The sequence below is a fragment of the Chenopodium quinoa genome, unplaced genomic scaffold (genome assembly GCF_001683475.1).
Source record: "Chenopodium quinoa cultivar QQ74 unplaced genomic scaffold, ASM168347v1, whole genome shotgun sequence".
NCBI lineage: Eukaryota > Viridiplantae > Streptophyta > Magnoliopsida > Caryophyllales > Amaranthaceae > Chenopodium > Chenopodium quinoa.
In genome coordinates, this window is record NW_018743920.1 from 8,095,893 (window position 1) to 8,108,023 (window position 12,131).

At 30.2% G+C, this 12,131-nt stretch overlaps 1 protein-coding gene across 1 annotated transcript; it reads left to right on the plus strand.

Moving 5' to 3' along the window:
• Positions 1–3,161: 3,161 nt before the first annotated feature.
• LOC110688388 (abscisic acid 8'-hydroxylase 2-like) lies at positions 3,162–10,247 on the plus strand. The gene is made up of 8 exons (XM_021865128.1): positions 3,162–3,718; positions 3,920–4,241; positions 4,418–4,567; positions 4,840–5,097; positions 6,034–6,126; positions 6,449–6,634; positions 7,811–7,929; positions 9,971–10,247. The coding sequence occupies exons 1-8, from the start codon at positions 3,459–3,461 to the stop codon at positions 10,062–10,064; spliced, it is 1,482 nt and encodes a 493-aa protein (XP_021720820.1). The 5' UTR covers positions 3,162–3,458; the 3' UTR covers positions 10,065–10,247.
• Positions 10,248–12,131: the final 1,884 nt, after the last annotated feature.

Below are 12,131 nucleotides of genomic sequence, written 5' to 3' on the forward strand. Positions count from 1 at the left end.
TGTTTCATGACCTCATGATGTACTCTACATCTCTAGTTAGTGATATCACTAATAAAAACCATAATATGAAACCACTTAAGAAAATGTTGCTCACTTTAATTGTATAAGAAATTTACAACGTATAATATTTTAAATGTAATTGTTGAAGCAAATCTAACCATACGATCATACTAATTTTTTCATTTACTTATTATAGAGCACAAAAGAAATCACTTTAGGTATTGGAAAAATCTAACAAATTTTCACATGATTCTCATAATATTTTCTAATTCATTAATGTAAAATGGAGATAAAATTTAATCAATTCAAAATAAAAAAACATATTGTATATAACTACTCATCATATTTTAGATGAAAATAACATTAATCAATCACGAAATGTAATTGAAAAGCAAATAAATAATTCACGAGTGGAAATTACTCCGTGTGACTAAAAAAATTCTATTGTAGTCTTATACCTTTTGACTACCACAATTTTTTAAAATGGACGAGATTGTTTGTTTTTTGATTTATTTTTAATTAGTTATTTTAATTAAAAATCACTTTTTAATTATTTTATATTTTTTATTTTCAGATTTTCGAAAATATTAAAAAATAATTTGTAGAAGATAAAAATATATTTAAAATAATCAAAAAATTATTTTTAATTAAAATTACTAATTAAAAATAAATTACAAAAATAAATAATCTCAGCCGACCATTTAAAAAAAATTGTGGTAATCAAAAGTCATAAGACTACATTAGAATCGTCTCCGTATGACACAATTTAATACAGAGTACAAAGTAATAGGGGTGTGTAGGAGACAAGTATGAAACTACAAATGAAGCCTCTTCATTGTTTGGAAGGTCCGAAAAATGGATAATATGTAAGGCGGTTAGAAACTGAAAATAGTAAGAAGTAAGATGGAATTAATATCAGAAATAAAATCCCAACTCCCAAAGCAGCAACTCAAATTCCCACGCACACCTTCTACACTCTCCCATTTTTGGGGCATTACTACGTTACTCAACTAACATGATGTTTTCTATGTTAAATATCTCAAGCTTTTGCATATAACACATTTTGAGTGATGCCACTTATTACGTTCAACGTTCCATAATATGCCGACTCATCGATCTTTCAAGTTACAAAGATAAGATTTTTTAAGTCATCTTTCGTTTGAGGGACTTTATACGTAACACACTAGACAAAATATACTCAGTTTATCGCTCTAAAAAAAATATATATATATATAATGAACAAACATACTTCATATAATTGAAAATTCTATATTATGATTTATTATGTTCATCTTATTCTATTTATTTACAAAAAAACTAAGCTCAAATAAAGGGATAAAAATATTACAAGTGTACTATATATTATAAGATAAGTTTAGGAAAGATAAAGTTAAATAAATTAAGTTTGACAGGAAACATAAAAATTATCCTATTTTAGTTTATATTTAAAAATTAAGTTTAAATTAGTTTAAATAAGTGAAAATTAGGTATTCAAAACTCATCCTAAACAACAAAGTATAACTTGACTAAAATGCAATCTTGCACTACACTTTTGCCATCCTATTAAGTTCATTCTCCATGTGCACTATTTATATGGTCAAAGTATTCAAACTTTGATTGTAAAGATATTAGAAAATTATTAATAAGATATTATTTTTTTTTTTTAAGTAAAATATATATGTGATTTTAATTAATTACGAGTAGTAACTATCTCTCCACAAAAGGGGTTTATATCAAAATAATGTAAATTGATAGGAGCAAAATTATCATCTTCATCACGAGCTAAAAGGTACATTAATAAGTAAGCAGGCTACAAATTTAACATGCAATAGATACAATAAGGTGGATCGCACTACATATTTAAGTATCATTATAAAGCTTTATTTAACGATCGAGCTAGATGTATACCACTAATCTATAAAAAGTCATTTGATGACATTGTCTCGATTTATATGAAAGGTTTGGAATATCTTATTAACAATATAAAAACAATTGATCAGTGACAAGACTGACAACACATCCGATAAATTATATATACCTTTACGTAAAAATATACATGCACTAATTAAATAGCTAAATGATATAGTTTTACAATTAAGGACTTAATAAGGTTTTGTGCATATATATGTACATGTAATTATGTTAATATACAGTGTCCTGCGTGCTATGATTTAATTTTCTACAAAGTAAAATATTTTTTCATAAATAATTGATCAAAGATGATTAATTTTCTCAAATGTATATACGTAGTATTTTTGTGAAAATAAGCTAAACATTACAAATTCAAAATGTGATTTAAGCAAGCAAAAAAAAAAAAAAAAAAAAAAAAAAAAAAAAACATTATCTACTTAAAATTGACTTTGAATCAAATTGACAATAAAAGAATCTAACTCGATCTAGCTATATATTATGTTTGTAGTAATTCATGAGATTTCTTATATATATATATACTTAACCTAAACCTATAACGTAACTCGATGAATGAATCAATTTTCATTCACAAATACGCTATATGATTTTTCGCATAAATTAATAGTTTTTCCGTAAATAAATAGTAATTCGTTCATTATTTAAATTGAGGTAAATCTTAATTCCACGCACTCTGAAAAAATAGATCATATTAAGACAACCACAAATGATTCTATATATGATCACAAAATATACATATAGATACACTTAAGCTGTAAAACCAAAATATTTAAGTCCCTTAAATGCAAGAAATCTATATAATCATCCTCATACAATAGCTTTTTATTTTTTCTAGTCACTAATCCAACCTTATTTGTGAATGGACACTTTTAAGAAGAGATGACTATGACAATTCATAACATGCATGTCACAATTTTTAACTATTGAGGAATATGAAATATATGGATGGAACCAACTCAAGATAATAAATGTCACTTTCATTTTCCATATTAATTTTTATACAAATAAATTCAATGTTATATATTATTCTAAATTTCGCCTTCCACACATCAGGTCTCTAATTCAAATTTAAAATTACAACATACCTTATCAGAATCTTTCTAAAATAAATAATTACAAAAGTCGTAAAGGGACCCACTATACGTACCGCGTAATTATGATGTAACTAAGTACTAACTCTAGTGTTATATTATTATGTTGTATTATTAAGGTAGGCCTAGAAAACGAACTCAAGATCAACAAATTATAGAGAAATAGAAGTAAGAGAGGGGGAAAAAAACTGCCCTAACAGGGAGAAGCAAAGTGTTGCCAAAGAAAGGGTGACGCTTGTCATGTAAAATTAGCCCTCACCTATCTCCCTCTCTATATAAAGGCCCCCCACTTCACCTCAACTTTGAACTAACATTATTCCCACACAATTACAACAACAACAACAATTTTCAACAACACAAAATAAAACCTTCGCTTATTTTGCCACCTATCTTTGTTTTCCCCCCCTTATTATTCCCCAAAAGCCAACAACAACAACCATGCAATACTCTTCTCTCCTTTCCTTTCATTCTCCTCTTCTTCTTCTTGTTGTTTCTCCTTCTACTTCTTTCTTGATCTCACTATTTCTCTTCTTTTTATCTCTCCTATTTCTTGTTATTCTTTTCCAATTACTATGGTTTTTATACCCCAATGATAGAAGACCACTACCCCCTGGGTCTATGGGTTGGCCTTATCTTGGTGAAACTCTTAAGCTCTACACTGAAAATCCCAACTCCTTCTTCTCTAATAGAAAAAAAAGGTATATACTAATGCTCGCTTTCTATTTATGAATTAGACCCTATCTGTTCAGAGGGAGTTGTCATATTGTCACAACCAAATCATATTACATTGTCAATGTGACAGCTAATTCTGGATAGAGCAGCAGTCATGTCAGGGAATATACGCGGTTTGTGTTCATAGATTATTTTTTTGCTAACTTACGTATTTTTGTGTTGGGTAGGTATGGTGATATATTTAAGACGCATATATTGGGATGTCCATGTGTTATGATATCAAGTCCTGAAGCGGCAAAGATAGTTTTAGTAAGTAAAGCTCATCTTTTTAAGCCAACATATCCACCTAGCAAGGAGAAGATGATTGGTCCTGAGGCTTTGTTTTTCCACCAAGGAGCCTACCATTCTAAGCTCAAGAAGCTTGTTCAAGCTTCTTTCCTTCCTTGTGCTCTTAAGGGTGCCGTCTCTCAGATTGAAAATATTGTCCTCGACTTTCTTCCTACTTGGGAGAATAACAACTCCATCAACACTCTAGTTGAGATGAAGAAGGTATACATAATATGGTCGGTTCATGTTATGAAACTACCCTCTTTATGTTAAATAATCGAGTTCTGTTTTAATTTTCGAGATTCATATAAATATGTGAACTAAGAATGGTTACCTTACCTGACCTTGGTCGTATTCATCATGATCAACTAACTTAGTTGGTAAATTGTTTTGACCAGTATGCATTCGACGTGGCAATAATATCGGCCTTTGGTGACAGAAAAGAGTTGGAGGTTGAAGGAATCAAGCATTTGTATCAATGCTTAGAGAAGGGATACAATTCTATGCCCCTAAATTTCCCCGGAACCCCTTTTCACAAATCTATGAAGGTTAATTTCATTTTCTTTCAACCCCACATTATCCTTTTTTCTTTTATTCATATTCTCTTGAAAAGAAAATAATTCTTACCTAAACTATTTTACGCTTGTCCATATCAATTTCGAGACTCTTATGTAAGACTAAGATATGTGACATATTTACTTAAAATCATATTTTACCTAACTTTTACCCCCGACCCCCCTTTAATTTTTTACATTTTAATTAACACAATTAATTAGTGACTATATAATATAATTAATTATTGTTTGATTGTCAATTATAGGCAAGGAAGCTTCTAAATGGGACATTAAGAAAGCTTATTGCAAAACGAAAGGAGAATAACAACATAGATGGAGGATTATTAGGAGTGTTACTTAAATCAAGAGAGCAAGAAACATCAAGTAATTATGAATTAAGTGATTCACAAATTGCTGATAATATTATTGGAGTCATTTTCGCTGCTCATGATACTACTGCTAGTGTCCTCACATGGGTTCTCAAATACTTACATGATAATCAACATCTTCTCGAAGCTGTCACGGTAATTTTTTTATCCTACTCTATTCTCTATCTAATGTTATCACACTAATTTAACATGAGACATGATATGATTTACGTACATCATATAGGAAGACAACTAATAATAATTACTTGTGTACGAAGTGATATGAGTATTTAATAATGACGGGAGTATTTTTGTAATTGATTCATTAACAGATGACTTTGTATATGTATCATATATACAAACATAGATCTAATTTTTGAGGATACGGAGATTATTATTATATACTATAATTTGATCCTTATAATTAATTTATTATTTTGAATAATTCTCAGGATCATATGATATAATCTGAATTGTAGATACGGGCAAATTGTAGTTTGTTACATGTGTATCAACTAGTCCATACTTGTTGTAGTTACGTGCTTAAACACTTGAGATTTGTCTTTTCTTAGATTTCCATGAAAGTTGCCTGTTTTGGTTCATTTCTAAGCAACAAAAGATTCACTATGTATTAAAATAACAATACTGTCATAAATAAATATTATGCTCCTGATTTTTTGGTGGGTTTCTTGGTTGAGAAATTTTTGAGATTTAATTATTCTTAAGTTATCTCATCAGCCGTCACAATTCACGTTTACAAATAGCTTAGCTAGCATATTAAAGGTTGAATTGTTAATTTGTTATACAAATCTATATTTTACTGGTCATATAATTCGTGTCATTCTTTCAATTTACGGAGTAAATTTAAGGAAATACGGTATGTTCATTATTAGACCATTAACTAAAAGTAGAGAAATCAGTAAAAAAAAATAAAAAATTGTCAAATGTTATACAAACGATAGGGTAAAAAACCTTAACTAATACGTGTAATATTATTAAAAAAAAATGTATTTTTGTACGTATATTTGTATATACTTCGTACGTTGTATGTATTTATTACGGAGTAATTTATTTATTTATTTGGGGTTGCAGAAGGAACAAGAAGGAGTTAGACAAAGTTTGATAGAGGAGGCTAACCGTGGTCTTACGTGGGAGGACACTAGGAACATGCCTTTGACTAGCCGGGTATTCATCATCTCTTTGTCTTTTCCATTTCAATACCATTTTATAACTAATTAGTTAAGTAATTAGATGATGTTATACAAAGTAAATTTGACAATTTGCGCATCTTTATTAATTTTTGTACTAAAAGAAATAACTAAATCACGTAAAATCTCGTTAGGTACATTTTGATATACACTTTCAAATTCCAAATTAAATACCAAGTTTTAATTGCTTTTTAATCATAAATTTCATAATTAAGGTATTAATGGTAAAAAATGTATTGCGAAATACACTTATAATTATCTTTACGCGAAAATTAAAAGTTATAATGTTTTATACGTAGGTGATTCAAGAGACGTTGAGAACAGCAAGTATACTATCATTTACATTTAGAGAGGCAGTCCATGATGTTGAGTTTGAAGGGTATTTGATTCCAAAAGGGTGGAAAGTGTTACCCTTGTTTAGAAGCATTCACCATTGCGCAGAATTCTTCCCTCAACCTGAAAAGTTTGACCCTTCAAGATTTGAGGTACTTGTAATTTTCCTCCCTATTTCGAGTTTATCTAAATAAATCTATGAAAAAGACTCTAGAATGAAGTAGATCGACGTCAAATCGCTATGAGTAAACATATTACAACACTAATAATGAATCTTACTCTACTAGTCAAAATTTATGTCTCAGATATTTTAATTTTTGTATTGTATTGAAATAATATCTTATGTCTTTTGGCCGTACGTATATGTGTATTGTATGACCAGCTAGAAGAGTATTTATTTACTTATTAGTCGAGATACTAGCTATTTAAATTACACTATATAAAGTTTATTTCTTCAATTAAATATGAGAAGGCTGGTTGTACTATCTTTGATAATCTCTATGTATACAATGTTTAATTTAAAATGAATTTTACTTAGCTTGAGACTAGTGGCTGACTGGCTACGATCAGAGTATTATATATGGTTCGGTTTGTATAAATTGAAATCAGAATTAGTAAAATAAAGAAAATACAATAAATAATTGATATCTTTGAAACATAATAGTTTAATTTACTAAAGAAAGTATAAAAAAAATGAAAAATAGAAATGTTTGGGCGGATTGAAAATATAAGGTTTGCAATGACTAGATTATGTATGGTAGGGACTTAATTGGGGTAAGTGTCAATATCAGTGGAATATATGAATCTTCGTGTTTTCAGGCCTTTGGAATATTGGAAGATTAGGGACCCTCTATAAGATCTCTACTAGACTACTAGCATCAAAGCACGTGACTTTCTCTTGGAATTCTTTAATTTTCATTTTTTTTTTCTGCATAATTTTTGTATGTGCTATAGCGTTATCAAACTTGTTGTGGTATAATAATTACATAATGGAATACATGAAGATCAAGTATAAAATCAACCATGTTTTGGGTTGTGTAGAAGTTGGAGTATTTTTCGAGTTGGTTCAAGTCAAATTTAAATAAATTTATCTCCTGAATTTCTTATAAAAAAAAAAAAAAATCAAGTTTGTACCCCCCTTAATAGGCTTCAATGCTTCATAGCTTTGTTTATGAAGTACTTTTGAACTCCATCCTATTCTACACACTTTGATTATAATGCGCTATTATTTCACATATACCCGTACTTATTTATAACTTTGAACATAACTCTGCCCTTACAGGAGTGATCTCGTTATTCTAACCTATGAAAAAATAATAATGGTGCAGGTACCACCAAGACCTAACACATACATGCCATTTGGTAATGGAGTCCACTCTTGTCCAGGAAGTGAGCTAGCCAAGCTTGAAATGCTAATTTTCGTGCACCATCTCACCACCACCTACAGGTCAATCTCTTCCCCTCTAAATCATTGCATTCCTCAAAATTGTCTACTTAAGCATATATGTTTTCGGCTATGCTAATTTAATAGTTTATGAGATTATGAGAGGATAACACTATTATTCTGCTAACATCATATCACGGTATAGTCATACTCCATAAAATATTCAAGATAAGTTTATGAAAGTTATTCTAGATTTTAAATCCACTTGTAACATGTAGTTTAATGTTTATATTTTTCCTTACCTTCCAAAAGAAACCTAAATTTGAGATCAATATCATATTCCCTATTCAATTATATATGGAACATTCAAAACGTCTTTGGATGTATCGAAAATTACTTTAATATACGAGTCAAGTCTCTCTACGGGATATTTTGGCAACATGGATCTTGTGTTATTCACCTAAGAGGCAAGCGCAAGGAAAGATTAAAGAAGTGACGAGGCCATGAAGGTGAGTGAGTGTCATGGTCCTTTTTGTGGAGTAAAGTACCAATAATTGGGTAAAAAAAAAAAAAAAAAAAAAACGAAAAAGGCAAAAGAAATTACAATAATCAAGCTAGAGTGAGTGGGCTGTACAGACTTTGGGACCAAAATTGGACCACAACCTTATGGTTTCCTTAAGCTTTGGAGATGGTCCATGTAACCTACACTTTGTGGCCCAGTGGGCCTGATCCTGGCCCACCAATCCCCTATTTAAGAATGTGACCTAAATTTTTGGAAGAGGAGAGTAGTACACTAATACTTGGGCTTAGCTAGTCTACTATGTAATGAATCTAATCACGTGAATGTCATGCATTGTGGAGTTATATGGGGTCAAACACTCAATTGAATTTGCAATATTTTGACCTTTTATGTTTTAAGATATAATTGTACTTAAGAATTTTGAGGCTCAATTGAAATTGTATTTAGTGGTCCTAAGATATGGTCCTCAATAATGTAATGGTACTTATTCAGAAGCTAGGGTAGTCATATCATTATAGTTTTGGGGTTGAAAGGTCCTTAACATTGAGATAACATGATTTAGTGATGGTACCGAATAAGATCCCACTAAATTTAGCCTCATATAAGTTGATATACAAATAGTCGTTTTGTTTATTATTCGGAATCAAATTTATCAGAATAGTCAAAGAAACTACCAACCTAATAGTGATGTGTCAATCAGTTTGTTACGTGATCATTTACAATGATACAATCAAAGGGTTTATGGATGTTGCTTAATTTGCAGCCAATTTTTCATGAAAGTTAGTTATACATCATTTTTTTCTCAATAAGAAGTACTTGTTAACTTATATACACACATAAAACATAAACTTGTGAAGATATATGAAAATGAAGCATCAATAATATGTATCAATATCAAAAGTCAAAACACAACCAACAGTGAGTGAGAGTGCACATGATTTCTTTCTTAGGTAGTTCAAACTTGCATATCAACACACATACAAGTAAGGACATAATTCATATACTACGTATATACTTGATTTCATTTCATAACAAAATAAATAAATTATTCTACTAGCAAATTATAGATAAACCAACGGTTTAAAAACACTAGAAGAGCATATTTTATATCCACATCAAAGCAAATTAAATGTTTTGACAAAAATCACAGAATAATTCTGAGGGTTTGGGTCCTATTTGACTTGTAAACGATATTAGTATCTACCAATGATTATTTATCCTACTAGGATGAGCCTATTAGTCAGAGATATGTTATTTGCCAGCTAGTGATGAAATTATACCAATCAAATGGCTATCAAACTACTTCATTGCCAGCTGTTAAGGCTTAATATCTATCAGATCTCATACATGATCAACTAAACTCTCCACATCAAATCTTACATAATGAAAATAACCCTAGTTGATATAAACTACAATGGTACACGCATTGTGTATATATAAATATAATATAGTACGTGCACTACATGTGTGTACGGGTGCATTTAGATGCAATGTGTGCATTACTGTTACCACATCTTTATGCATTTACACTATCATATTTCAAAAACATTATAAATTGAATGTGGTTACGATATGTTATTTCAGGTGGAAAGCTATAGGAGACGAAGATGGAATACAATATGGACCGTTTCCTGTCCCGAAGCATGGTTTTCCCATAATGGTGCACCCACGAAAGTGAATGAAATAAAATTGGAGCAAATCCTAGCTATAACATTTTTTTTATTAATTTTTAGGGGGAGGGCCCAATTCTGTATCCTCCACTGAGATTAGTAGTAGTATCACTATCATTAAGATGGTGGTTAATGTAAGTAATAATGTAAGTTTGTGAAGAGGCAAAATGAAATCCAAAAGGTTGAGAAATTAAAGATGATTTCAGTTTTTGGGCTGAAATTCTTTGTGGCCTTTAAAAGATTGCAAATAAATTAGCCATCTTTATTTTATGGTTTTCAATTTTGGTTTATATTACAAATATACTTTATTGTGCACAAAGTCAAATATTTTTATTTCTATTTAATCCTTAAAAAATAATGTAACATTATCTTCAAATTTGGTAGTGCACCTAAGATTGCCACGTTGGTGAAAATTAAGCACAATTTGGAATTGGATATTTCAATTTTGAAACCCATGAGAAATGTGCATGTGACCCATGGGACAGCAGCCTCAGAAGTCTGTGAAGTCATATTGCCAAGGGCCCAACTTATAAAGGATCCTTGTTCATTACTGTAGTTTCTGATATGAAATATATGTTGGATAACAGATAAAGAATAATAAGTTCAAATCAATAAAGTTATGATAATGGTTAAATAAAGCTACAACGCCCATTCAAAAAAAAAAAAAAAAAAAAAAAGCGCTACAACGCCTATAAGTACCCAAGTATATTTATCTTAAAATTGAATAAGAACTAATAAGTTTGAAATAAGTTTGTATTAATTCAATAAGTGAAAATTAGATGAATAAAAACAGCCTGTCTTATGTGTGATTAGCCACACCGTGTGGCCACTTATAAAAGAACAAAATAACCCTTATAAAACCGACCATGTAACCCTTATAAAACTGACCAAGTAACTTCTAACCGAGTAACCCTATTAACACTGACGATGTAACCCCATTAACACTGACCAAGTAACCCCCTATTACACTAACAAAATAACCCCTATAATGATTGGCCACATACACATATAAAAATTTGTAGAATAAAAAAATACACGAATAACTCCTTATCTATCTATATTTAGCCACAACAATGGAGAGCATAGTGTGTCAACAAAACATTATCAAGTAAACTTGCATCGCATTAACAATTTGACGATAATTTCATATCCCCCCAAAAAATCACATTTTACGTGTATATAATCTTGAGTACACCTAATTAAAATGCATTTGTTTTTTAGAAAGAGAAATACACAAATACAATTAGGTCTATCTTCTTTCAAGACAGACCTAATAAAAAAATGCCAAATGTGACATATAAGACATAGAACTATGGAAGTAGTTAAAAATGGATACTCTCAAGACTCTCGACAGAAATACAATTGGATATTCTTAAACAGGAACTATCCATAAAATTACTACGTAGTATATTCTTATCTTGACTATCCATAAAATAGTGTTGAATCATTTTTTAAAAAAATATATAATTTTTTATTCCAAAAAAAAAAGATGCGGATACTGTGTAATTGTAGGAATGCACTGTGTCGAAGATAATCTGTTTCCTCAAGTACCTGATCCTGCAAAAACTAGGCTTTTGGAGTTTTGCAAATTGTCTATTATAAAGCATAAAACATTAAAACCATACCATATAAAAACAAGATGTAATATGGCGGATGACAATGCTTCTCCTAATGTGAATGGAATCTTTGCACAAAATTCCTCCAATTTTAAGTCTAAATGGTCAATTCAGATAGCTCCACAACTTCAGCATTTTTACAAATAAGGTTTATATTGGGATCAAGTTGTGTGGAGCAGTGGAGTACAGTGTAGGATTGAGTGTCTTCGTTCGTATGTCAGCTCTATTTCCCATCTTCTTGCTTCCGTGACATCAATAACTTGATATCAGGCAAAATAAGTTCACATAGTTCTTGTTACGTGCTAATAAGTTCAGATAATGAAGAATAACAAACACATAAGTTTAGATTTGGACTAATAAGTTCAAATAAAAGAATTGCAAACAGTTATGTCACCGCTGCATCCCAGCCGAAACAACTTCAGTGTTTCATGGCACATCAAAAGTAATAGCCAAGCTAAA

What these genes read in the sequence shown, in the direction of transcription:
- LOC110688388 (XM_021865128.1), top strand. Translation starts at nt 3,459, where the DNA reads ATGCAATACTCTTCTCTCCTTTCCTTTCATTCTCCTCTTCTTCTTCTT. An exon ending in TTCTCTAATAGAAAAAAAAG is followed by an intron (nt 3,719 to 3,919) that starts GTATATACTAAT and finishes TGTGTTGGGTAG; the next exon opens with GTATGGTGATATATTTAAGA. An exon ending in ATCTTCTCGAAGCTGTCACG is followed by an intron (nt 5,098 to 6,033) that starts GTAATTTTTTTA and finishes TTGGGGTTGCAG; the next exon opens with AAGGAACAAGAAGGAGTTAG.